We start from the raw sequence: 26,678 nt of genomic DNA, 5'->3' as shown, positions 1-26,678 counted from the left end.
CGGGCCTTCCAGGGCGCCCCCGCAGGCTCCAGGCTCTGCTGTGGGATTTCAGGGCGGGAACCTGCTCGTCCCAAACTTCTCCTCCGGACGTGGTGTGCTCGCCCCTCCCCCGGCCGCGCGTCCACCGGCACCGCTGACCCCCAGGCCGGCGTGAGCCCCGCGCCGCGGACCGTAATCGGCTCCACCGGCACCCACCTCCGCCCCAAAGCGCAGACCGACCTCCGGAGCGGCGCCGCCTCCGGGTGCAGGCGACACCTCCGCGAGCGCGGGGCCTCTCGGGCCGGGACAGGGGTCCAGCGCAGGGCAGCGGCCCGGAAGCCCCGTTGGGCGTGGGAAAGGGCAGCGGGAGGGCCCCAGGGGGTGACAGTGGGGGCGTGGCGGGCCTGCTCTGGGGGCGGGCTGGTGGGCGGGGCTGCCCCTGGGGGCGGGGCCTTGGACTTCGGGCCTCCCTGGACCTAGCCCGGGTGGAGCGGCTGCCGATCGCAGGACCGGAACGATGGGTGAAAACGCTCCCCCGGCCCCTTAGACCGGAGTTGGACGGGGGTGGGAGGGCCACGCACGAGCACCAACCCGCTACCCCCGACCTGGGGCCGTGGAAGAGGGTGCGGGTGGAGGGTGGAGCTCGCTGAGCACGCGAGCAGAAGCCGCAGGCCAGAGCCGGAGGGAGGCCCCAGGACGCGGCTGCGCGCCGCCTCTCCGGGTCCCGGGAGAGAGCGCGTGGGTGCCTGGGGTGCCGTGGCGAAGGCTGCCCGACCAGGGCAGGCCAGCGGCAGGTGCCGCCGGGAGCTCCGCGCTGGGGGCCCTGCGTGCAGCCATGCGCTGGCCCCTCCCGGGCTCCAGCTCAAACGCAGCGACCCTGCGAGCCCCCCGCCCCCGCCGGGCTGTGCCCCTCAGCCTCCGCACAGGTGGGGGCGCGGGCTGTGCGGAGAGAACCACGAATGCCTGCTCTGCCCCAGGGCTGCTCTCCGAGCTGAAGCTGGCCGTGCCCTGGGGCCACATTGCCGCCAAGGCCTGGGGCTCGGCGCAGGGTCCCCCGGTTCTCTGCCTGCACGGCTGGCTGGACAACGCCAACTCCTTCGACCGACTCATCCCTCTGCTCCCCCAAGGTGGGGCTGGGGGCCGAGGGGACGCCTGGGGGAGCGGGGTGGGGAGCACGGGGACACACGGCCGACCGGGCCACCTTCTCCCGCCCGCTCGCCCCGTCTCAGACTTTCACTACGTCGCCATGGACTTCGGGGGTCACGGGCTCTCGTCCCATTACAGCCCAGGTCTCCCCTATTACCACCAAAGCTTTGTGAGTGAGATCCGCAGGGTCGCGGCAGGTGAGTCCCAGCCCTGGCGGTCTGTGCCGACCCTGGGGTGGCTTTGGGAAGCTGGCAGGGGACTGTGGAGGAGAGCCTGCCTCTTCCCGTGGGCCCACCCCTGCAGGAGAGCTGCTCCCCCCAAGCTGGCCTCCTGGGAGCCGCGGGCCACAGGGGAGAGCACCGGTGAAGCCGGGCCCCTCCCAGGTTCTGGCTCTGTGTGTTTGCAGCCTTGAAATGGAATCGGTTCTCCCTCATGGGCCACAGCTTTGGTGAGTGCGCTTTAGCCAGGATGTGCCTGGTCTCCCGGGGTGGGGGAAGGAGAGGCTGACCCCTGGGCCTGGCCCCTGGAGACAGGTGACTTGATAGGCAGCCGTCTGCCGAGTCCATCAGGGAAGTGTGGCCTTTTGAGTCATCACCTTCAGCGGCCGCTGAGGCCCGGGGAGGGGCTTGAGTGTGAGATTTGGGGCCCCCCGCTAGGGGAGCCCCTGGAAGGGAGCCTGGGGGAGGACGTTGGGGGCTGGGTGCATGGTGGGGGGTTTGCAGCCAATTGCTCCCTTGTCCCCAGGCGGCACTGTGGGCGGCATGGTGAGTAGATGGCTTTGCCAGGGCCGCCTGGGGGCTCCTGGGGAGGGGGCGAGCAGGAGGAGGAAGCGGAAGTTACGGGACGAGAGGGGCCTGGGTCGTGGTTACTGCCAGCGCCAGCTTCTGTCCTGCAGTCACGTCCTCACGGCGAGGATGCCGGTGCCACCGCGGGGACTAAAGATGGAGCTCCAGGTCTCCACAGGGCCCTGGCGGCAGCCACCCCCAGGCCTGGAGCTCTGTGCTGTGTGCGCTCCCCGGGGTGGCAGTGGGGGCGGGGTCCCGGGGAGAGCTGGAGTCTCTTCCTGCCTCCTCCCTTCCCTGCAGTTCTCCTGCACCTTCCCGGAGATGGTGGACAAACTCATCTTGCTGGACGCCTCGCCGTTCGCCCTGGACTCTAACGTAAGCACGTGGCTCTCTGCGCGCTCGCAGGGGAAGCTCCACCCCTGGCGCCCTCGGCCCTGGCTCCTCTGGTGGACACTCGGGAGGCATGGGAGGGGGCTCCTGTGGAGGACCTGCTGCTTCTGGTCCTAGGAGTGGTTGGGGGGCAGGTGCAGGGGGCCCTCCTTCCTGAGGGCTAGGAGCTGCAGAACAGCAGGTGGGCTGGGAGAAGCCGTGGGGGGGGGGTGGCACAGCCTGGCTGCCCCCCGCACTCACGCCTGGTGCAGTGCCTTTGTGCCCTGCACGGCCACACAGCAGCCCTGTGTGCCCCTGGCGGGATGAGCACCGACCATGGCCCTACTCTCCATGACCACAGCCAGCCCGGCCCCTGCATCAGGTCCTGGCTGTGCACTTCGCCTGCTGTGTGACCCTAGGCCAGTCACTTTGCCTCTCTGGGCCTCAAAAGGGAGGTTGGATCCAGGACCTTGGGGCCCCCTCCAGTGGCTCCGACTTGGCTGACCTGTTCCCGAGGGCTGAGCCTCTCGCTGAGACACAGCTCTTGTGTGTCAGCTTCAGTTTGCTCGATTCTGTACGGGCCAGAATCCTCTGCCTTTGTATGGCCGCTGCTGTCACCCCAGCACGGGAACCGGGAGTCGGTGGGTTACAGGGCCGGGCGTGAGGCACATGGCAGCGGGGCGGGGGAGGGGCGCCACAGCCCCAGAGCTGCACCTGCTCTGCCCTTGGGAATGACAGCACGAGTTGGACCAGGCGAAATTGCCGGCCCTTGACGGCTGGTGACTGTGGACCCTGGCATCGCCCCTTGGCACGGCCCGTCGCTCTCGACAGGTCCGTTCCTCTCCAGCTTCCGGCCGCCCCCAGCCACGGGCAGGGCTGCGCTGGCCGTGGTGGATACAGGACTGGCTCAGCATCACGGGGGCTGAGCCTGTGCCCTCTCCCACCACACCTGGGGGGGGGCAGCCCAAGGGGGGGCCGAGTGCCGGGCGTGGGGTGGGCCCCGTCGCCGAGTGCCGGGCGTGGGGTGGGCCCGTCTGCAGCCACGGCCCAATCCGTAGGAGCTGGAGCACCTGCTGACCTACAGGCGGAGAGCCATCGAGCACACGCTGCAGGTGGAGGCCTCCCAGAAGCCCTCGCGCGTGGTCAGCCCGGCAGAGATGCTGCAGGGGTGGGTGCGGGCCGGCGGGCGGGGGCTCCCTGGAGACCCCTCCCAGGCTTCGGGGACGTTCTTCCCCCTACTCAGTACCCCCCCCCCATGCCCGTTTCTCTCTATGGTCGCCCTGAGCACCTGGCTCGCTGGGCGGTCGTCAGAGGCTCCGCCTGCCCTTCCTTCCGCCTTCTCTCCGACCCCTCTCCACTCCCGGCCCTTCCTCACCTCCTGGTCCCCCGCAGCTCCAACCTGCTCCCCACGGTGAACCTCTGGCGGCCGGCATTCCCCAGGGAGCCTGAGCCTCACACGCGTGGCCTCGGCTCCTTCCCACCCTCCACCCCGGTCTCCCCAGGTTCCTGAAGAACAACAGCCACGTGGGTGAGGAGTGTGGGGAGCTCCTGCTGCAGCGGGGAGCCACGCGGGTGGCCGCAGGTAGGCACGCGCGGCTCGGCGGCCCCCCACTCGCTGACGGTGACTCCGCGGCCTTGCCCGGGGCCAGGCATGACGACGTCACCCAGCCTCCCGCCCACTGAGAGCCAGAGGAAGTGAGACACAAAGCTCACAGCTGCCGCCAGCCCGGGAGCCACGCTCGGGGCGAGACCCTGGGGCCCGCTCTGCTGGGCCAGCCGCCTGACTCTGCAGGGTGCGGGGCCGGGGTCCCTGGGCGTCAGGCCCGAGGTTTCCCACACTCCGTGTGCAGGAAGTGGGCACAGGAGACTGACAGCCACACCGGTCTCCCTGAGGGGCCAGGGCCTCCTGTCCCACCACTCGGGGGTGCCGTCCACAAACGCCCCTCGTGGAATCCTCGCCCCGGAGCTGAGCTGGGAGGAAGCCGGTGAAGTGCGCGGGTTCTCGGAGGAGACGGGGGATAAGCAGGTGGACGGGACACGTGTAAAGGTGGAAGTGTTCGGGGGCGACTCGTGGGCTCGGGGAGGCTCCAGAGGGTGGTCCAGGAGTGGCCACCAAGCCCCGACTTTGACTCCTGACCCTGCTGGCCGGGCAGCCTTGAGGCAGTCTGTCCCTCTGTCGGCACACTCGGTCACCCGGGGATGGGAAGGGCTCAGGAGTTTTGCCCTCACAGGTTGGTGAGATGGAGGGAGGCAGTGAACGCACCCTCGGTTCTAAAGTCCCAATGAGGTGCAGGTCAAAATCCCAGGTGCCCATGCGGGGCTGGGCAAGTCACAGAACTAATCCTGCTGGCTAGGAGTGCGGCGATAGGGCACGGCGGGGACTGGAGCCAGCACTGCCTGGCAGGGCGGGCCATCATGAGGGGATTCAGGTTTAGTGGGGCTAGAACGTCCAGCTGTTCAAGAGAAGCCGCTGACCAGCTGAGCTGTGGGTCTTTAGGAATTGGTAACTGATGGGCGACCTCCTTGAGAGCCAGGGAAGTACCCTAACCCTAACCCTAACCAGAACTGTGACCAGTTCTGTCTAAACCCTTGTCTCGCTTCCCTGCAAACCCATCTGGAGATGAAGGCTGAGGTCCTTGGGCCCAGGCCTCCCCGAGGGGAGGGGCCGCAGGTGCAAAAGTGGGCTAATCCGGAATGAATGAGACTCCCTCCCAGACACCGCGGAATCCAATTAGGCCCAGGGTCGCAGGAAATGGTGAAACAGATGCTGACCAGCCCAGGGGGAGCTGGGGACGAGCTGAGCCCCCGGCGCAGGGGCAGCCAGCAGGTGGCTAGAGCGCTGGGCCAGGACCCCCCTCCGCCACCCTGTGGCAACAGTAGCCCTCGGCCCCAGAGTTAGCTAGTTAAAGGACCAGCTCAGACCCTATCAGTGCAGGAAGCCGGGGTTCCAGGCTCCTCCCAAATCCTCCCCCCAGGCTCAAAGCAGAGGCCTGGGCCTGCCTCCCCTCCCTGTCCATCCGCTAGCCTAACCCCTCCCGAGGCTGCACGGGCCAGGGCTGCCCTCACAAAGCTGACCCGGAGGCCCGAAAGCCCCACGTCACCTCCGGAGAGAGCGAAGCTGGGGAGCAGAGAGGGAGAGGGCAGTGCCGGAGGGCGCCCTTTGCGCTTCTGAGTGGACCGGTCCGTGGTCAGGGGGTGGGGGTTACTCTAGAGCAGAATCACGTGAGCAGGTGAGGGGCTGGTCACGCGGCTTCTCCTCCACACAAGGGGGCCGCCAGGGAGGGTTGAGGCCAGAGCTCACCAGGTTAAGGTGGTCTGGGAGGCCTTGGGGGTGGTGGGAGCCAGGAGCGGCCGTGGCCGTCCCCAGGTCAGGGTGCTCCGAAAGCAGCCAGAGTCCCCTCTCCCCGGCCCCGCTAAGTATTTTGGGTTGCAAACGCGGGAGGCAGCTCCACCAACAATTAACAGTACGCTGATCATCTCCCAGTTCCGCAGTCGCTAATTAGAGAGGAAAACCTAATAATTAGAGAAAATAGCTTCCCTTAATGTTTCCATAATTGGTTTCTTTCTCAGAGAGCCGCATCTACATTCACTCCCTGGCTCTCAAGGGGGGAGGCCCGATGCCCCCCTCCCGTCCCCCACCTCCTCGAACGTCCCACGGCACTGGGCTCCCAAGGGGCTGGGCAGGGGCACCTGCCGGCTTCGCTGTCAGGCTTGGGTTTTTAATTGAATATGACCTTTCTGAGCAGGTGCAATATAGTACGGCTTAAAAACCCCAGGAATCGGGGCCCGGCACTGTGGCCTAACAGGTTGAGCTACTGCCTGCAGTGCTGGCATCCAGCCTGGGCACTGGTTCGAGCCCCGGCTGCTCCACTTCCAGTCCAGCTCCCTGCTAATGCAACTGCAAAAGCAGCAGAGGGCGGCCCACGTGCTTGGGGCCCCGCACCCAGGCGGAAGACCCAGAAGACGCGCCTGGCTCCTGGCTTCAGCCTGGGCCATTTGGGGAGTGAACCGGCAGGTGGAAACTCTCTCTCCTTCTCTCTCTAACTCTGCCTTTCAAATAAATAAAATTTTTTGAACAACACTCATGGCAATAGACAAAGATCCATACACCCTTTCGTCCCCTGCCCCGGGTTAACCCTTTTCAGGGTTTCCGCGTTTTCTAGGGTTTTCTCAGGTAGCCAGAATGAACGCACATCCACGCCTTGTCCCCTGGTCTGCAGCCTCAGCCTTCTTGCCTTCTTCTTTTTTTTTTTTTTTTTTTTTTGACAGGCAGAGTGGATAGTGAGACAGAGAGAAAGGTCTTCCTTTTTGCCGCTGGTTCACCCTCCAATGGCTGCTGCGGCCGGCGCATCGCGCTGATCCGAAGCCAGGAGCCAGGTGCTTCTCCTGGTCTCCCATGGGGTGCAGGGCCCAAGCACTTGGGCCATCCTCCACTGCACTCCCTGGCCACAGCAGAGAGCTGGCCTGGAAGAGGGGCAACCGGGACAGAATCCGGCGCCCCGACCGGGACTAGAACCCGGTGTGCCGGCGCGGCAAGGTAGAGGATTAGCCTGTTAAGCCACGGCGCCGGCCTCTTCTTCTTCTTTATTTATTTGCTTAGTTATTTGAAAGGCAGAGAACAGAGACAGAAATCAATCTTCCTCTGCTGGCTCACTCCCCAAATGCCCACAACAGCCAGGGCTGGGCCAGGACCCTGGAACCTCCTCTGGGTCTCCCAGGTGGGCGGCAGGGTCCCCAGCACTCGGGCCATCCTGTTCCTCCCAGGTGCATTAGCAGGAAGCCGAATCCGAAGCAGAGTGGTGAGGATCGAACTCGCCTCCCGGTGTGGGATGTGGGGGTACCAGTGCCACCATGCCCACCCAACCTCCACACGTCTTGTGCTTGCCAGCTGGTCCTGGAGACAGGTGCACGGACAGCGGCCCACGGACGTCCCAGCCGACTTGGGCAGCCCTCCGTGGAGGATGCTGGCCGTGTCCAGTGTGTCCCAGGCGGTGCCACACTGCCCTGCCTTGTCTCCTGGCCTTGTAGGTGTGTGCACAACCCCCACCTGAGGGCCCCTTTGTCCCTTGGCTGGGGCTGGGGCTCTGATGGCACTGCCTGGTGTCCTTCAGGGCTGTCCTTTGGCTGCCCTGCCCGTGCTGGGCACGAGGCCTGTGTCCCTGGCCGCCACAGCGTTGGAATTCGGCCAATTTCTGAGGGAGGGGTTGGAGCTCTGTAGGCCGTCGGTGTTGAGTTTCCTGAGACCTGGCGTCCTGGCCGCTCGCCGCCCCATGGACCGCCCCACGGTCTCCGGTGACCCTCACGTACGGGACCGCACTGGACGCCTGCGCCTTTGCTCAGGGTGTGCTTGCTTTTTGTCTCTTTGTGGCTTCTGGATTTTGAGTCGGGGTGAAAAGCTGGTGTTTGGTTTGAACCTATTTGGGGTTTAGTATTGGCATTACATTTTTTTAAAAAGATTTATTTACTGATTTGAAAGGCAGATTTACAGAGAGGCAGAGAGAGAGAGAGAGAGAGAGAGAGAGAGAGAGAGAGGTCTTCCATCCTGTTTTACTGGATGCTTCACTCCCCAATTGGCTGCAGTGGCTGGAGCTGGGTCGATCTGAAGCCAGGAGCCAGGAGCTTCTTCCAGGTCTCCCACATGGGTGTGGGGGCCCAAGCACTTGGGTCATCTTCTACTGCTTTCCTAGGCCATAACAGAGAGCTGGATCGGGAGTGGAGCAACCGGGACTCAAACCAGCGCCCGTATGGGATGCTCACACTTCAGGCGGCAGCTTTACCCGCTACACCACCGCGCGGGCCCTGTTTTTAAAAACAGCCGCGGCATTGATAAAAGCAGTGACGTCCACATACCTGTCGCCAACTCAGAGCAGAACGGCGCCAATCCTTTAACCCAGAGGCAAACACCGCTGGCCACCTGCTGTGTGGTGGGCCCTGGGGACGCAGCTGTGGGTGGCCCCAGGCTCTCTGCACCCATGGAGACTGAGCTGTAGGAGAGCAGAGCAGTAGCTGAGTGCGCCGGCGCGGGTTAGAGCAATGATGTAGAGGAAATGATTTGGCGTGGGCTGCAGGGGCCCGGGGGAGGCGTTTGCAGTCTTGCTTATTTAGGAAGGCAGAATTACAGAGAGGGTGACGGCACAAGATCAAGATCTTCCACCCGCTGGTGCAGTCCTCAAATGGCCGCAACGACTGGGGCTGGGCCAGGCCAAAGCCGGGAGCTCGGAACTCCACCGTGGGTGGCAGGGGCCCAAGCACTCAGGCCAACCCCCGCCACTTTCCCAGGCGCCGTCCGCAGGGAGCTGGAGCGGAGGTGGAGCCGCTGTGTTTGTGCCTTTAACCAGGAGGCTGAGAGCCTGGCTGTGAAGGCGGCGTGTGAGCAGTGTGAGCAGACTTGGACAGGCGGAAGCACCTGGCCGCCACCTCCTCCCCAGGCCTGCCTCTCAGCTCTTGCACCAGCCATCACCCGCAGCCCAGCGGTTTCTCCAGGGTGCCGCCGGAGTGCGCGGTCCCCGGCCGGCCGGGCTGGGCGGGGGCGCCACGGGCAGCCGTCTGATTTTTCTTTCTTCGCCCAGCTCCTCTCCAAGTGATGACTCGATTCTCAGTCGTTCTCCACTTTCCAGGGTCCAAAGGCCTGAGTGAACCTTGTGCGTGTCTGAGGCCAGGGCGCCACACTCCATGTCCCCGCCCCTTTAGGGTGGCCAGGGCTTGGGGAGGGGCTGCCCATCAGGCTGTGCTCCGTGGAATCCCAGGACAGCGGCAGGAGCGGGGCTCAGTGCCCCTCCCGGGTGGGAGAGATGAGCCCCAGCGGAAGGCCCCGCGGGTCCCCAAGGGGAGTCCCCTCACTGAGGCCACCACCTTTGTGACTACACCTACAGGGCTGGTGCTGAACAGAGACCGGAGGATCGCCTGGGTGAGTGCCGCTGCCTCATGTCCCCTCGCTCTGTCTGCTGGCCTCCTGTTTTCAGTTGTTCTAGAATTCTCTAGGCAACGCTACACACAGCTGTCAGGTATCCCCTTAGCCCTCTGTGACACTAAGTACAAGCGGTGCTGTCCCCGTGCCCCCCGTGCCCACGGTGCTGCTAACAGCTGGCTGCATGGAAGCCCAGCGTCTCTTCATCCATTCTTTGGTGGACACACACCCTTGCCAGCGTCGCCCAGGCTGCTGTGGGCGTGGGGGACAAGTGTCTGCTCCTGCGCCTGCACTCGGTCCGTGGGGTCTCCACCTCCCATGTGAACTGCTGGGCCACGTGGTCATTCCACGTGTGGTCTTCCGAGGACCGTCCGAGGTTCCCATGAGCAGCACACAAGGGTTCCGAGTTCTCACAGCCCCAGCAGCACTTGCTGCCTTCCGTATCTCCAGCTCTGTTTATTTGAAAGGCAGAGAGAGAGAGAGAGAGAGAGAGAGATCCTCCACCTGCCGGCTCCCTTAGTGCCTGCAGCGGTCAGGGCTGGGTCGAGCCAGAGCCAGGACTCGGGCACTCCACCCCGGTCTCCCACAGGGTGGCGGGGGCCTTCCCAGGCGCGGCAGCAGCACCGGATCAGAGGCGGAGCGGCCGGACTCGAGCCTGCGCTCTGACAGCTGTGCCACGTCGCCGGCCCCTCCTGTGCCTCACCCTGCGTTGTGTTTGTGTGTTGAGCTGTAGGGGTTCTGTGTGTGTTCTGAACACCAACCCCTTATTAGAGGCATCGTCTTCAAGTAGGTCGGAGCGTCACTTCCTTGATAGTATCCGTTGATACACAAGGTTCTTATTTTTTAATTTTTCTTTGAGAGGAGGGAGAGACAGAGCTGCCATCTGCTGGTTCACGCCCTCAATGCCCACAACAGCCAGGGCTGGGCCGGCCCCAGTCAGGAGCCCAGCACTCAGCCCGGGCCTCCCCCCGGTGTCAGGGACCCGGGTACTGAGCCGGCACTGCTGCCCCCCAGGTCTGCACCGGCAGGAAGCTGGAGCCAGAGGCCGAGCCGAGAACCAGACCTGGATGTTGGACGTGGGACGGGTCCCTGACCGCGAGGCTAAATCCTACTTAATTCCTGTTTCTGTTTCCTCTTCGCTGCCGTGTCCATAGCATCACCACCAGACCCAGCGCCATGAAGACTTTCCCGTGTTCTCCGTGGGGCTCCGAGGTTTAGGTCTCAGGTCCATGTGGGCCAGTTTTCCTGATGCTTCAAAGGGTAACATGTCCACAGTTGGATTTATTTTTTAGAAAATTTGTTTAGTTGAAAGGTAAAGTTACACAGAGAGCGTGAGCGAGTGAGCGAGAGCTTCCGTCTGCTGGTTCCCTCCCCAAATGGCCACAACAGTCGGGGAAGGACCAGGCTGGAGCCGGGAGCCTGGAGATCCATGCGGGTCTCCCACAGAGGTGGCAGGAACCCAAGGACTCGGGCCATCTTCCACTGCTTTTCCCAGGCCGTTAGCAGGAGGCTGGATCAGAAGTGGGGCAGGGGCTGGCACTGTGGTGTAGCCGGTAAAGCTGCCTGTGATGCCAGCATCCCTGTGGATGCAGTCCCGCTGCTCCACTTCCGATCCAGCTCCCTGCTGTGGCCTGGGAAAGCAGTGGAGATGGCCCAGTGCTTGGGCCCCTGCACCCACGTGGGAGACCCGGATGAAGCTCCTGGCTTTGGCCTGGCCCAAACCTGGCTGCTGTGGCCATTTGTGGAGTGAACCAGCTGATGGAAGACGTTTCTGTCTCGCTCTACCTCACCCTCTCTGTGACTCTTCCAAATAAATTTTTAAAAATCTTACAAAAAAGTGGAGCGGGGGCACACAAACCAGCCCCCAGATAGGGTGCCGGCGTCACAGGCGGCTTCACCCACTGCTTCGCGCCGCCGGCCCCCAGTCTATTTCCTCCCTCAGCTGCCTCCTCACCACCGTCTCCCAGGTCCCAAGCACAGGATGGCCGCCCGCTGCTGGCCGTGTGCACGCGCAGACACACTTCCAAGGCCACTGACTTCTGCCCCCATAGTTGGATTTTGCCCCCTTAAGCAAAAATGTAGCTCAAAAGAGGTGTGGAAGGAGAGGAGCCGGGCAGGGAGAGGCCGACACTGGACGGAGCCCCCATGCGCTGCACCCCGAGCCTCGTCCCAGCCACTGACGGAGGCAGGGGACTGGCGGAAATGGAGGCGTCTCTAGCCTCCTCCTGCCGTCATCACGCCTTGGGGGCGATGTTTCTGGAACCTGGGCTTCCCCAGGTCAGTTTAGTCCAAGCAGCAGGAAATGGCTGCTCCAGGTCCGTTTCCTGCGTGACCAGATGACTGTGTGCGCACATGTGGGCGCTTACACACATCCATGTTCACCGCCATGGTGCAGGAGCAGGGGGAGCCTCACTCACCAGCCAGGGAGCTCCCGCCTTGGCGGCCTGGTGCCCAGAGGAGCAGGAACAGGAGCGGGCCTGGTGGCACAGCGGGTGCAGCTGCTGCTTGGAGGCCCACATCCCGCATCAGAGCGCAGGCCCCAGCGAGCCTGGGCTGCTTCCGATCCAGCTCCCTGCTAAGGCACCCGGGAAGGCAGCAGCAGATGGCGGCCCCTGCCACCCCTGGGGGAGACCTGCATGGAACCCCAGGCTCCTGGCTTCTGCCTGGCCCAGTCCCGGCTGTTGTGAGTTTGGGGAGAGAACCTGCAGATGGACAACCTGTCACTCCTTCACATGATATTTTCTAAGTAAGACTATGTGCAACCAACGACAGCATTTCCTAATTTAACCCAAAGCATCCAAGACAGCATCTCCAGAGGAAACTCGCCTTCAACCTGAGGCTGATCCCAACGATCCAGTGTGTCCAGTGTGTCCCATACCCAGCGGTCTGTTGCCACGTGTGGCTTGTGGTCACCACGTGGGACAGCACAGATTTAGACACATCAAAACAGCAGTTAGGGGGCAGGTGCTGTGATGTGGTGTACTGTTTCCGCCTGCCGTGCTGGCCTCCCATGTGGGCACCAGTTCGAGTCCTGGCTGCTCCACTTCCAATCCAGCTCTCGGCCATGGCCTGGGAAAGCAGTGGAAGATGTTCCAAGTCCCTGGGCCCCTGCACCCCCATGGGAGACCCGGAAGAAGCTCCTGGCTTCAGATTGGCTCAGCTTTGGCTATTTGGGGAGTGAAGACCTTTCTCTCTGTCTCTCCCTGTCTATAACTCTGCCTCTCAAAAAATACATCTTTTAAAAAAAAAAAAAAAGGCAGGCAGAGCAGTCAGGGCTGTGTTGGGGGCCTACAGGGCCCCCAGGAAAGGGGGCGTGAAGGAGCCACACCTCAGTCGGAGAATCTAGGACGGACAGCCTCGGTCCCTTCTCAGCCTGGGAGTGTCAGGCTGCCATGAGCCCAGATCCGCACCAGGCAGGGGCGCCACTGCTCCCCAGAGTTAGGGCCTCTGAGGAGGAGGGGTGGTGGGGGGCACGGCCCTGCCAGGACCCTGGCTGGGGCCCACCGGGTGCACAGGGCCTGGCGGCAAGGATTCACCACGGTTCTGTGCCTGCAGCCGGAGCACAGCTTCGAATTCGTCAGCAGGGAGCTGTTTGTGCACGCCATCCGGAAGCTGCAGGCCCGCGTCCTGCTCATCAAGTGAGCCCGTCCTAGCCGCCGGCAACACGCAGCCATGGGTGACAGGGCGGGGGGGGGGGGGGAGTTCTGGTGCGAGCCCTGCTGCTGCCCTCTACGCTGCAGGGGCCTAGGTCAGTAAGACCTAGGCGGAGGGGTGGCCCAGGCCCCGCCTCGTCTCACTGGGCGGGGCGCTGCCGAGCTGACCCTGAGCCCGGCTTCCAGAGCTCTGCAAGGGTACTACGCCGTGAGGAGAGAGAATGACGCCAACAGGGAGCCGCTGCTCTTCATGCTGGCCACGCTGCGGTCCACCCTCACAGAGGTGAGCGGGGCCCAGGCGGCCACCTGCCCCCGAGGCTGGCGGGCCTCACTGCTCTCTGGCCGCCGCCCCAGCTACCCAGGGTCACCAGTAATCAGAGGTCAGAAAACGCACCTGTTGGCACAATCTTCCAGATTTACTGTCCTCCACATGCCTCAGGCCAGGCGTGACTCGGGACACCTGCCGCGGGCAGCCCCACAGGACAGCAGCCCCCCATCACCCTCCACTGCTGGCGGCACACGGGCGGGAGCGCTGGCTGCAAAGCCGGTGCCGGTCCTGGCAACGTCACAGGCAGAGCCAGGGTGGGGCCTCTGTGCCCCCAGCAGGGGCAGGTGGGAGGCTGCTCTGCCTCCACTCAGGACCCTCTCCCCAGCCCCTGCCCCAGGCTGGGCCACGACTCGTGATGCACGTGGCCCTGATCCGCGTGTGGTCCGAGACCCCTGGGTGCTGCCTGGGGCCCCAGGCCGGCTGCTCCTGCCCTCAGGTGGGCAGGGCCACACCTCATCATGCACCCCTGGCTTCCACAGCGGTTCCAGTTCGTGGAAGTCCCAGGCAACCACTACGTGCACATGAACGAGCCCCGCCACGTGGCCGGAGTGATCAGCGCCTTCTTACAGAGCACGGGACGCCAGCCCGGCTACAGCTGAGACAGCTCACCCCCCGCACCGGCGTCCGCCCCGCTCCGAGGTCCCGGCCCCCAGGAGGCCTGCGCCGGCTCTGACTCTCACACCTGTGATGGCGACAGGGGGACTGGACTCCGGGCGCCGGCAGTAGAGGTGGAGGAGGCCGGGACAGGCGCTCCTGGGCCTGCAGCCCCAAGGCCCTGTAACCTCTCCCCGCTGCCCAGCAGAACGGGAAATAAACTCCTTGTGTTCTCACTGCCCTTTTCCAGAGGGAGGGGGCACAGAGCACGCGGCCGGCGTTCCCTGGAGGGCGGGGCTGGGCGCAGGCCCCGGGTGAGCTGTCCTCAGGCGGGGGCCCCGGGCGCCCTCTGCCGCAGGCTCAGTAGGGCCGGAACTTGCGCTGGGCGGGGCTAGGCTGTCCTCAGGCGGGGGTCCCGGGCGCCCTCTGCCGCAGGCTCAGTAGGGACGGAACTTGCGCTGGGCGGGGCTGGGCTGTCCTCAGGCGGGGGTCCCGGGCGCCCTCTGCCGCAGGCTCAGTAGGGCCGGAACTTGCGCTGGGCGGGGCTGGGCTGTCCTCAGGCGGGGGTCCCGGGCGCCCTCTGCCGCAGGCTCAGTAGGGCCGGAACTTGCGCTGGGCGGGGCTGGGCTGTCCTCAGGCGGGGGTCCCGGGCGCCCTCTGCCGCAGGCTCAGTAGGGCCGGAACTTGCGCTGGGCGGGGCTGGGCTGTCCTCAGGCGGGGGGTCCCGGGCGCCCTCGGGCGCCCCCTGCTGCAGGCTCAGTAGGGCCGGAACTTGCGCTGGGTGGGGCTGGGCGCAGGCCCGGGGTGAGCCGTCCTCAGGCGGGGGTCCCGGGCGCCCTCTGCCGCAGGCTCAGTAGGGCCGGAACTTGCGCTGGGCGCGCATCAGCTCAATCCGCTGCTTGTCCTCCTCGAACTTCTTGCGCAGCTGTGCGAGATCTGGGGGCACAGGGGACACAGGCGGGTGAGCGCGCCCTCTGCTGCCCTCCCGGTTCCATGGAGCTGCCCCTACCCCACCCCATGCTGCTCTAGGGACGTGGTCTGGACCCTGCGAGGAACATCCCGGGGCGGAAAAGGCCCCAGTGAGCAGACGAGCACGGAAACAAAGGTGCTTGTCCCCTTCCGCCGGGTGCACAGGCCCCAGGGTCGCGTCCTCCTCAAGCCCCAGCTGTGCCCACTGCGAGGGCCTCTACCCCAGCGCCACCAAGCTCAGACAGGAACTCTGGTCCCCGAGCGGCCCAGGCCACAGGGGAGGTGGGGGTTCAGAGCCCAAGGGAAGGCAGGCTGAGGGTCTGGAGGGGACGTATGGGGGTAAAGGGCAATGGGGACCAGAAGGCCACCAACATGGCCTGGCCCGGACCAGCCTGGGCCTCTCACAGCCCACAGGGAAAACAGGTGTGTGCACACGGGCAGCTCACGGCTGCACCAGCCACAGGCCACTGGCGCTTGGCCACGGGGCACTCCACACAGGGCCACTGGCTCTGCACCCTCCTCAGACCCATGCGATGGAGATCCTCACTGGCTGGAGACGGACAGGGCCCGGCCCAGGGGCCCGGAGGTGGGAGCTACAGCCCACGTGCAAGTAAGCCAGGGCCCGCAGCTGCCTCTGGGGAGCACAGGAACCCCGGGGGTGCCGCCGGGTGGGACAGAGTATGGGGCTCTGAGGCCAAGGGCCCCCTCCCCGCTCCGCGGCCCTGGCCCCAGGCTCTCCGGGGCCTAGGACGGGCTCGGCCGCTCCCTTACGCTCCATCTTGGTCTCGCGGTGCTGCCAGGCGTAGAAGTTGAGCAGCTCCTTGCGCGCACGCTTCCGCTTCTCCCTCTCCAGCACGCGCAGGCTGGCCGCCTCCGTCCGCGGGAGCACAGGCCGCCGGCCGCGGCGCGTCACCTTCACCCAGCCCTCCTCGTCCGGGACGCCCTCCTCCTCCTTGGCCTTGGCCTCCTCCTGCGGGGAACGGGGAACACGACGCTGCTGCAGGGCGGGCTCCTGGTGGGCGCCGGGGTCCCCCAGGGCAGTGCTGGGCTCGGGAGGACGGGACACAGCTGCGGCAGATGCTGCCCAGCCAGGGCCCAGTCCGCAGGGAAGGGGACAAGCGAGGACAGCAGGCCGCTGCCGCCCACGAGCCTGGGCCTCACCTCGGCTGTCCTCTGGTCATACGCCTCCATGAACGTGTCCACCTCCAGCCGCAGGGCCTCAGGGTCCAGCACAGAGCCTGCGTAGTCGGCGATCCACTCTGCGGGACACGGACACGGGGGGGCTCAGGCCTGACATCCGGACCCGCCCGGGGCTGCAGCGGGAAGGGAGGCCGGTGGCCCAGGCTGAGGGTGAGGCTGGGCCTGCGCCTCCCAGCTCCCCTCTCGGCAGTGGACGCCCCTCCCTCTGAGCTGCCCCCCACCCAGGGCCCAGGAAGGGGCGCTCCGGCCCCCAGCGGTACTGACTGTGGATGCCGCTGCTCACAGGGTGACTCTCCGTGGAGACCAGCAAAGGGCCCTTCAGGCTCAAGGCAGCCGACACCGCCTTTGGCTTCTGGAACACCACGTAGGCTACCTGGAAGCCCTGGGGAGACAGGTCAGAGCGTGGGCCGATCCTGCTGCTGGGCCGGGGAGGAGGTGCTGGGCTGCTGCCCACCCCCGAAGCCCAGCCCGCGACCCAGCAGGGGCAGCTCCACCCCTGGTCACCCAGCGTCGGCTGGAAGCGACAGCTGCTCCCAGCTCCCCCCAGAGAAGGGGCACCCAGGGGCCCTCCTCCCACCTTACAACAGGAACGCAGTGAAAAGCCGGCTCCCCTGGGCCAGGGAGGGCTCAGGAGCCAGGCCCGGAGTGATGGAGAGACCACGTGCGCCCATCAGGCCAGACTCCACTGTACGGGGACAAGCACGGGCTTGGGGGAGCCGGGGACGAGGCCCAGGCCTGGGGAGGATCTGCCTTGGCAGGGAGCTCAGGGCGGCCCCACGGGGCAGCGAGCAGACAGACCCCGAGCTCCAACACGGGCGCTAAGAAAGCCGGCAGGAAGTGCAAGCACATGGCCAACGTGGGCACAAACTGGAGGCCCTCTGCCTCCCCCACTGGGGACACCACTTGGCCCGCCCCAGAAACCGGTGCGGGGAGGCTTACGGGAACAGGCTTGGGGTGGAAGAACTTGGACGTGGGCTCCTCGGGGCTCTCGGCGAGGTCAGGCTTCGCCTGCAAGCGCACGGACTGCACGGGGCCGCAGGAGCACAGGAGGCGTCCCAGGCATTCCTGCCGCGGGACAGGAGATCAGAGTGCGCTTCGTCCCATCAGCCCACCCCCAGGCAGCACAGGCAGGGACCGGCAGGGACCGGCAGGGCCCTGCATCATCCCCCCACCCCCCCCCACACAAATGTTTTCGGGGCCAGCACTGTGCCACAGCAGGTCAAGCCACCTAGCTCAATCCAGCTCCCTGCTAATGGCCTGGGAAAGCAGCGGAAGATGACCCAAGTGCTTGGGCCCCTGCACCCGCGTGGAGACCAGGGAGAAGTTTCTGGCTCCTGGCTTTGGCCTGGCCTAGCCTCAGCCTTTGTGGCCATTTGGGAAGTGAACCAGTGGGTAGAAGTCCTCTCTCTGTCTCTCCCTCTCTCTAATGCTGCCTTTCAAATAAATGAATCTTAAAAAAATTTTTAAAAAAACTTTATTTGAAAGGCAGAGACAGGAAGAGGGAGCTCCCGTCTGCTGGTTCCGTCCCAATGCCCACAATAGCCATGGCTGCCATCAGGCTGAAGCCAGGAGTCAGGGACTCAACCCGGGTCTCCCACGCGTGTGGCCGTGGAGTCACCACTGCTGGCTCCAATGGGATGCGTCCGCAGGAAGCTGGAGTGGGCAACCAGGTGCCCCAACATGGGCGCTGGCACCCCCCAGCCTGGCATGTTAACCACCACACCAGGTGCCCCAGCCCCACCCTCTGACCTCTTCCCTCGTGGACAACATGGAGGCAACACTCCCGCCTTCCCTCACACCAGACCAGGGGGACATCTCCGGTGTTATTCTGGCTCTGTAAGACGACAAAGTTTCCCCACCGAGCCAGCAGAGATGCAAGTCCAGCGTTGGAATCAAGGCCGTGGCTACGGCTGTGGGGACTCGCGGGGCTCCCGGGGGTGGGGGTGTCTGAGCCCGGTGTGTTCAGCTGGGAAGTGCCATGAGCTGCACGCCTGGGACCCGGCCCCCCGTATACGTGCCCCCTCTATCAGGGTAAAATGACACCTCGCTCCTTAGCCTTTCTTCCCTTCGGTTTCCCCTATGGTTTATTACTGATTTGAGAAGCAGAGTTTCTGAGGGAGAGATGGAGAGCAGAGAGATCTACCACTGGTTCACTTCCCAAATGGCAGCAACACCAGGGCTGGGCCAGGCCGAAGCCAGGAGCTGCATCCGGGTCTCCCACGCGGGTGCAGGGGCCCAGGGACTTGGGCCGTCTTCTGCTGCTTTCCCAGGCCACAGCAGGGAGCTGGATGGGAAGTGGAGCAGCCAGGACTGGAATGGGCACGGATGTGATCCGGCGCTGCAGACGGTGGCTTCACCCCTATGCCACGGCACCAGCCCCTCCTTCTCTAACTTTAGGGGGCCTAGAAGTCATTTCTTATCTGAAAAGAATCTCTCTTAAAATCCAGCGAACTCCCGTTTCTCTTCTGTAAATTCGCCTAAGCCTAGAGGTCAGTGTCTGTGAAGTTATAAGTGTCTGGAGGTGGAACCGGAGGGCCCGCTACCCTCGTGCAGGTTTTTTTGTGCTGGCACAAAGGCATCACCGTCAACAGGAAAACAACACTGGGGCCACAGTGGGTTAGGTGCTGCCGGTGGTGCTGGCATCCCATATGGATGCTGGTTCGAGTCCCGGCTGCTCCACTTCCCATCCAGCTCTCTGCTATGGCCTGGGGAAGCAGTGGAAGACGGCCCAAGTGCTTGGGCCCCTGCACCCACGTGGGAGACCCAGATGAAGCTCCTGGCTCCTGGCTTCTGCCTGGCCCAACCCCAGCATTGTAGCCTTCTGGGGAGTGAACCAGTAGATGGAAGACCTCTCTCTCTCTAACTCTGCCTTTCAAATACATAAAACAAATCTTAAAAAAAGAAAACACGATTCAAGCGGTTCTGGGTTCTATATAAGCTCGGGGCTCCTCACATTTTGAAAACTGTCTTCAGGAAGCCCATTCCCGCACCAGACACAGGCGGGCCCCTCAAGACCCTCCCTGGACCCCAGTGGCTGCTGCCACCTCACCACAAGGGGCCCACGTCCCCTCCCAACAGCGGCTCACCTCCGTGCAGTACGGGGGCACGTTGAGGACAAAAAGGGTGCGCTTCTGAGGCCAGGAAGACGGGGCGCCTTCTCGAACCTTGTGTTCTCTCAGGTACAGGTAGTGAGGCGCCTGCTGCTTCTCCGAGAACTTGACTGGAACGGCTGGGAGGGGGACGGGGCCGGGGGACGGTCAGCACGTCCTCACACCCCCTCTCTCTGCACCCCTTTTCGGTCCCCTCTGGGCACCCATCCTTCACGGAGCCCTCCCCCTGGGTGGGCACAGGGACCCTCGACCCCTGCACCCAACACTGGAATCAGCAGGACGGCTGGCAGCCCCGGAGACCCTGCCCACCCCCACCTCCACCCCGACAGCCAGGGCCCCGCACCGCCCTCCAGCCTGGCACGCACTCCCAGGTTTCAGCGCAAACCCGCCCTGCTCGGAGGCCTCACCCTCACCCCTGCTCGGCCAGGTCAGACCCCTGCCGTGGCTTCCACAGCTCCTTCGGAGTCCGGAGGCCCACCCTGGGGGGACCTGCTTAACCGCGGGCATTCCCCCAAATCCCGACCCTCAGAAACAAGGGAGTGCGTGCTCCTTATTCGAGCAGCACCGAGAGCTCCCATCTGCTGGTTCACTCCCGAAATCCCGCCGTGGCTGGGATCAGGCGGAGCCGAGGCCACCAGGCCGCCCGTGTGAGCAGCAGGGCCCTCGACACCCGAGCCAGCGCTGCGGCCTCCCTGCACCGGCAGGGTGTTGGGGCCAGGAGCCGGGGCTGGCCCTGGAGCCCACGCACGCCCATGTGGGATGCCGTGTTTCGGCAGGCGTCCTTTTATTTAATTACTTAAAGATTTATTTGAAAGACTTAGAGAGAGAGACAGAGTGAGACAGAGACAGCTCTTCCACCCACTGGTTCACTCCCTAGGTAGCTGCAAAGGCCAGGGCTGGGTCAGGCCAGAGCCAGGAGCCAGGGGCCCAAGCACTTGGGCCGTCTTCCGCTGTTTTTCCCAGGCCGTTAGCAGGGAGCTGCGTCGGAAGTGGAGCGGCGGGGACTCGAACCGGCGCCCACATGGCATGCGGGCATCTTAACAGCTAGGCCACGCCCTGGCCCGGGCCTGTTTTCTGGTTGTCTGGGTACCTCTTTGGAGCACAGCAGGATACAGCTGCGGGCTCCACGCAGCTGGATGGAGAAGGCAATGAACAAGCAGGCAGAGACAGAGGTGAGGCCGCAGCTCCGCCGCCCTGGCCCACTGGGCACCACCTCCTGGGGGCGCGCACAGAGCTGTGTGCCGAGCGCACAGCCAGCGCAAGACCCCCGAGGGTGGAAGAGCCAGGGCAGCCAACAGAGCACGGGGGCTCGCAAGTCCATCGGCAGAGTTCAACGGAGACTTTAGGGGTGGGGGGTGGGCCCGGGGGGGGATAAGCGCGCCCAGGTTTAATTCAGACCCCGGGAGGCGGCGGCCATGGCTCAGTCGTTTGGTTCCCCCACCCCCGTGGGAGACCTGGACTGAGTTCCCGGCTTCGGCCCAGCTCAGTCCCATCGCTGCCGGCATCTGGGGAGTGTCCCGGCCGGGGACACTTTGCCTCTCAGATAAATGCAGATAATTAAAGACACAATAAACCGGACTCCGACTCGGACACGTGCGTGAACGGACGGCAGGAGAGGACCAGGGAGAGCACAGGGACGGGGGAGCTGGGCTGGCAGCGCTCAGCAGGTGAGCGGGAGCGAGCCGGGCCCCCTGGCCGGCGCGGGGTCGCCCTGGGCGACACGGTGGACAGAGGCGGGCCCTCGCCAGGGCAGCGTGAACGAGGCAGGCTCGCCGGGCAGGGCGCCGCGCGGGCCCCCGGGGCTTCCCGCCAACCGCGCGGCCGCCCCCGGAGCCGCCTCCTCGCGAAGCCCGGCCGCCCCCACGCCGCGTGCCCCGCAGCCCCTCACCCGAGTAGCCCGGTGGGCTCGGCGTCGCCCCTCCGCCGCCCGCAGCCGCCTGCTTCCTCCTGCGCGCCACCATCTTGCCTGCCGGAAGCGCGGGGGCCGCCGGGAGTTGTAGTTCGGCGCAGGCGCGGGCGCGTTTCCATGACGACGGCGCGGCGCGTCCGGGCCGGTTCCGGCCTGCTGCTCGCTCGCAGCGAAGTCGCGGGCGCCGGCGCGAGCTGGGCTCCCCGGGACACTTGAAGCGCGCGGGGCTGGGGGCGGCCCCAGCCTGCGGGATCGGCGGACCCGGGCGGGCGCCTCCACCGCGGAGCCCGGCCGCCCTGGGGCAGTCGCACCGAGGCGGGGACGTTCTATAGAATTCCAATAGGACTCGCCGACCGATGGCATAGGGCATGGGAGAAGGGGCGACATCCAGAGTGGCTGCTCCATTTTGGGCGTGAGCCACTGGAGGGCGGCCGCTGAGCACCCCCGGGCGGGCCATGTGCAGCTGGCCTCTGCCTGTCCCACCCAGGAGCGCCGGGTCCCGGAACGGAACGTGGCCAAGGGCTCGGGTCCCTGCCACCCACGTGGATGTGCCCTGGCTCTTGGCCTTGGCCTCGGGGCCCCTGGGGGGCAGCCTCGTGGATGGAAGCTGTCTCCCCTCCCCCTTAAATAGGGGCAGTGAGTGCAGACAGAAGTCCAGGGTCTCCCAAGGCCCCTGGGTTCTTGAAACGGCGGTGGGTGCTGCGGCAAGGACTTCCGCACCCACGGGTTTCTTCCCAGGGGCCTGGGCCGGCCTGGAGGCCGCCCTGGGCAGCTTGCAGCGTCCTGCTGCGGCTCTGATGGCGGCCGCCCGGCCGTCCCACGGCTGCCATGGGCCCTGGGGGCGCCATGGCTATTGGCCATCCCCTCCTAACCCGCGACCCTGCTCTGCCCCAGCGCTGCCATCACCCGAACCCCTCCCCTTCAGCACGTCCCGGTGTCCTGGAGCTCCGAGCACGGCCACGCCCGGACGCCAGGGCCTCCGCGGGCGCTCCTTACCGCCTGGGTGGCGCCGCCTCCCGCAGGCCCTGCCGGCTTCTCCGGCCTCTCGGAGCCCTCGGCCCTTCTCAACACATGCCGAGATGGTTCTCACCCTCGCGTCTCTTCCACACTTCCGGGGCCACCGGAGGCCGTGAGGACGGGCTCCAGGTGTCCCTGGTGGATGCACGCCATGCCTACGAGGGGCCCGCCCTCACCCAGCCTCGGGTGGGCGTCCGCGTTCCTCCCAGAGCAGGGAGGAGCCCCCAGCCGGGCCGCGCAGACCTGACTACTGTAGACGCACAGGGCCTGGGGACAGATCCTGGGGTGGTCTCTGTGGGGGGCTGTTGGCCAGCAATGAGGCCTGGGCCACCTCTGTTGGCTCAGGGGGCTTGTGGGAATCTAGGGTTCGAGATCCTTGAGCCCATCCACATCCACCCAAATGTCCCCTGTGGCGGCACGTCCCGCCCTGGCCCCGCGGAAGTGTCTGTCCTGAACCCACTTCCCTCCTTGGGCAGGCCAGTGCCACTCACCACTGCCCTGTGCCCAAGAGGACCAGGCAGGCGCTGCCACCACGCGCCCCAGCCGCCCATGCTGTGGACAAACTGCCCCGCAAGTCTGAACCATCCTCTAGTGCTATCCCAGCAGAGCTGGATCGAAGAGGAGCAGCCGGGACTTGAACTGGCACCCAAAAGGGAAGCCGGTGCTGCAGGCAGCAGCTTTACCTACTGTGCCCCAGCAGCCCGTTTTTTCCTAAATTTTATTGATCTGAGACAGATCTCCCATCCACTGTTCATCCCCCAAATGCCTACAACGGCCAGGGCTGGGCCAGGGACTCAATTCGGGTCTCCCAAGTAGGTGGCAGGGGCCTCTGGGCGATGCCTTCCTGCAGACTATCTGGAAGGTGGCATCAAAGGCAGAGCAGGACTTGAACCCAGGCTGGTCCAGGTTGCAGGCCTCCCAGGCAGCATCTTGTCTACATGAATGCCCACCCCAAAACTCACTGTCCTAAACTAAGTGGAGGCAAACCTGGGGAAATTTCAAATTCAGACCCAGGCCCCCGCAGTAAGAGGAACTTTGGGGCCAGTGCTGTGGCATAGCAGGCTAAGCCTCCGCCTGTGGTGCCGGCATCCCATATAGGCACTGGTTGGAGCCCCGGCTGCTCCACTTCTGATCCAGCTCTCTGCTTTGGCCTGGGAAAGCAGCAGCAGACGGCCCAAGTCCTGGGGCTCCTGCACCCACGTGGAAGACCTGGAGGAAGCCTCTGGCTTTGGATAGGCCCAGCTCCAGCCATTGCGGCCATCTGGGGAGTGAACCAGTGGATGGAAGACCTCTCTCTCTCCCTGCTTCTCTGCAACTCTGCCTTTCAAATAAATCAATCTTGGGCCGGCGCCGTGGCTTAACAGGCTAATCCTCCGCCTTGCAGCACTGGCACACCGGGTTCTAGTCCCGGTTGGGGCGCCAGATTCTATCCCGGTTGCCCCTCTTCCAGGCCAGCTCTCTGCTATGGCCCGGGAAGGCAGTGGAGGATGGCCCAAGTGCTTGGGCCCTGCACCCCATGGGAGACCAGGAGAAGCACCTGGCTCCTGGCTTCAGATCAGCGCGGTGCGCCAGCCGCGGTAGCCATTGGAGGGTGAACCAACGGCAAAAAGGAAGACCTTTCTCTCTCTCTCTCTCACTATCCACTCTGCCTGTCAAAAAATAAATAAATGTTTGCAGAAAATGCAACTAATAGAAGTTTAAAAAAATAAATAAATCTTGAAAAAAAAAAAAGGAATTTTCAATAAAGCCACACACGTTTTGGCTTCCTAGTCCACACACGTTATGCTTACGCTATACTCAAGTGTGTGACAGTACTGTCTAGAAATGCACTGTATTTATCTTAAAAATAGCGCTGAGGGTGAGGACGTCTTGGCCTTTTCTATTTTCTAGGACCGGGAGGTCTGCCGCGCCGACTCGCCCTTCCCGGCCACAGAGCTGCTCCACGGCCGGAGCAGAGTCCCTCAGACCCTGCAGCTGCTCTACCAGCTGGGCGTCCGGAGACTACATCCTGTCGCCGGTGCCACGATGCCCACCCCCTTCCCAGGACATCACTCCATCCCGTGGGGCAGGTGGTGGACCTTGCGGTTAAGGTACAGTGTGCCTGGGTTGATACCCACGACCCACGTAGCTCCAGTGCCTGCTGACGTGTACCTGGGGGCAGCGGTGAAGGCCCACGGAACTGGGCTACTGCCACTCTGGAATGAGTTCCCGGCTCCGGCTTCGCTCTGGCCCAGCCCCAGCGACTGTGTGATTTGGGGAATCAGCAGAAGGGGACACTTTCAGCTTTGGGGGGCCCTGGGGCGGGCACTGTGGTGCAGCAGGGTTAAGCCGCCATGTTTGAGACACCTGTATCCCACAGTGCAGAGCCAGTTCACAACCAACCACCCTGCTGTGACCCAGCTTCCTGCCCACATGTACCCGGGCCGGCAGATGATGGCTCGAGTACTCGGGTCTCTGCCACCCACACAGGAGACCCAGACGGAGCTCCGGGCTCCTGGTTTTGGCCTGGCCCAGCCCTGGCTGTTGTGGGCCTTTGGCAAGCAGACCAGCAGATGGAAGGTCTCTTTCCAGTAGATGAAAATAAGCATCGAAAAAAAAAATTTTTTTTAAATAAACCACTTTGTGCATCCAGGAAAGTTCCATCATGATATTGAAGCAATTCAGTCTCATCCTCGTTCCCACCCTGTTTCCACCGCACTTGTTACTCACGGAAGTCACCCGTGAGGGCTGCAGCCAGCTTCCTCAAGCTCCCGTCCACGCTGCCATGTTGCTCTCCCATGCATCACCGTTCTCGAAGGCGTCGAGATGGTGAACCCTTGCAGAAGGGTCTCCATCTCCTCCAGAGGGGTCACCACATACAGCGGCTGTCATATGTCACCTCCTAGGTGACGACTTTAATGCAAAACGACCCCTCATCTGTGCCCGCAGGACGGACGCTGATAGAAAACTGCCTTTCGTATTTAGAGTCACACACCCATCTGAAAGGCCGAGCGGAGTTCCACCTTCCACCTGCGGGTTCACTCCCCGAATGGCCGCGTCAGGCAGGTGTTGGCCAGGAGGCAGGAGCACCAGCTGGGTCTCCCATGAGTGGCAGCGGTGCAAGTACCTGGACCCTCTGCTGCCCTCCCAAGTGCATCAGCAAGAAGCCAATCAGAAGCGGGGCCATAATCTGCCGTTCCACAAGGCCGGGCCCTGAACACTTCTGCTGCACACCTCCATCCGGGCTTTGGGGTGGCCAAAGCAGCAGTATTTTCAAAGAAACCATTTTTTCCTGAGTGGTTCTCAACAGCGGGCTTAGAATATCCAGCACACCAGGTTGTAACACCGATGTGCTGTCACCCCGGCTTTGCTGTTCACTCGTGGAGATGGGCAGATCAGAGCTGGGGCGACCGAAGGGACTGGGGGGTTTTCACAGTGGTCAGTGAACACTGGCTCTTAGCCACCAGCTGCGAGCTGGCAGATTTCTGGCAATCCATGCCCTAGACGCATCTCCCCTCATCTTGCCCACTAAAAGCTCACGGCCTGGTGCAGCCTCTATCCCCGCTCCGTCTCCGGGTAACCTGCTGTGTTAGAGACACGGCTTCCTTCCTTCCACCTCAGGGACCGCCCTCTGCCCGCTTCAAACTCCCTGCAGCCTCCGTACCCCTCCAAGCCTTGACAGGTGAAGGCAGGGCTCACTGGGGGTTAGGCTTCGGCTCAAGGCAACGTTGCGCATGGCGTGACTTATCCAGGCCTTTAACACTTGCTCCGTGCCAGCTCTAGAACGTGGTTTCTTACCATTCATGGCCTCACTGCAGCAGCGTTTTTGCTTTTCACAAAGTTCACATGTAGTGTTTCCACTGGTTCACTCCCAATGGGCCCCTGCAGCCAGGCTAAGCCAGGAGCCTGGCACTCCTTCTGGGTCTCCCACGTGGGCAGCAGGGGCCCAAGCACTCGAATCATCTTCTGTTACCTCCCAGAACGCGTTAGCAAGAAGCTGGACCGGAAGCGAGGTAACCAGGGCTTGAACCAGCACGCCGGCACGGGAAGCAGGCGTCCAGGCAGAGGCCTAGCCCACTGCACACAAAGCCCACCCAAGGAGAAGCAGTTTTTTTTTTTTTTTTTGACAGGCAGAGTGGACAGTGAGAGAGAGAGAGACAGAGAGAAAGGTGGTCTTCCTTTTGCCGTTGGTTCACCCTCCAATGGCCGCCGCGGTAGCGCGCTGCGGCCGGCGCACCGCGCTGTTCCGATGGCAGGAGCCAGGTGCTTCTCCTGGTCTCCCATGGGGTGCAGGGCCCAAACACTTGGGCCATCCTCCACTGCACTCCCTGGCCACAGCAGAGAGCTGGCCTGGAAGAGGGGCAACCGGGACAGGATCGGTACCCCGACCGGGACTAGAACCCGGTGTGCCGGCGCCGCAAGGCAGAGGATTAGCCTGTTGAGCCACGGCGCCGGCCAGGAGAAGCAGTTTTAATTTCCTTCAAGAACTCCTGCTTAGCATTCACAACGTGGCAGCCTGGCACGGGCCTGGCTTTTCGCCCAGCTCGGCTTTCACGACCTCACTAGGCTCAGTCAATTCTAGCTTCTGGTTTAACCTGAGACACAAGACTCTTCCTTGCATCTGAACAGAGAAGGCCACTAAAGGGGTAGCACCTGGCCTGCTGCCAGCACTGTGTCTCGGGACAGGGAGCCACGGAGACAGAGGTGGGAAAGGGCTGCTTGGCAGAGGCGTC

At 64.0% G+C, this 26,678-nt stretch overlaps 2 protein-coding genes across 5 annotated transcripts; one reads left to right on the top strand and one right to left on the bottom strand.

Moving 5' to 3' along the window:
• The first annotated feature begins 454 nt into the window (after positions 1–454).
• Positions 455–13,766, top strand: SERHL2 (serine hydrolase like 2). 4 transcript variants are annotated; one of them, XR_009866936.1, is made up of 12 exons: positions 455–1,106; positions 1,209–1,322; positions 1,532–1,573; positions 1,870–1,889; positions 2,211–2,285; positions 3,338–3,447; positions 3,782–3,861; positions 9,152–9,186; positions 10,341–10,446; positions 12,742–12,824; positions 13,026–13,122; positions 13,647–13,733. XR_009866936.1 is itself a non-coding variant. In XM_062202748.1 (12 exons), the coding sequence occupies exons 1-12, from the start codon at positions 497–499 to the stop codon at positions 13,764–13,766; spliced, it is 930 nt and encodes a 309-aa protein (XP_062058732.1). In that variant the 5' UTR covers positions 455–496. The 4 variants fall into 4 exon arrangements, 2 of the variants coding, with proteins under 2 accessions (XP_062058732.1, XP_062058731.1); XM_062202748.1 differs by lacking the exon at positions 10,341–10,446 and having other exon boundaries at positions 455–500; positions 957–1,106; positions 13,647–13,766; XM_062202747.1 differs by lacking the exon at positions 10,341–10,446 and having other exon boundaries at positions 13,647–13,766.
• Positions 13,237–21,010, bottom strand: RRP7A (ribosomal RNA processing 7 homolog A). The gene is made up of 7 exons (XM_062202749.1): positions 20,929–21,010; positions 19,017–19,159; positions 16,870–16,995; positions 16,195–16,312; positions 15,892–15,989; positions 15,502–15,700; positions 13,237–14,697 (listed from the first exon to the last, which is right to left on the bottom strand). The coding sequence occupies exons 1-7, from the start codon at positions 20,999–21,001 to the stop codon at positions 14,612–14,614; spliced, it is 843 nt and encodes a 280-aa protein (XP_062058733.1). The 5' UTR covers positions 21,002–21,010; the 3' UTR covers positions 13,237–14,611.
• Positions 21,011–26,678: the final 5,668 nt, after the last annotated feature.

Source organism: Lepus europaeus, chromosome 10 (genome assembly GCF_033115175.1).
Source record: "Lepus europaeus isolate LE1 chromosome 10, mLepTim1.pri, whole genome shotgun sequence".
NCBI classification, from domain to species: domain Eukaryota; kingdom Metazoa; phylum Chordata; class Mammalia; order Lagomorpha; family Leporidae; genus Lepus; species Lepus europaeus.
The sequence above is the reverse complement of the archived record's forward strand: the minus strand, read 5'-3'. Positions and strand labels throughout refer to the sequence as shown.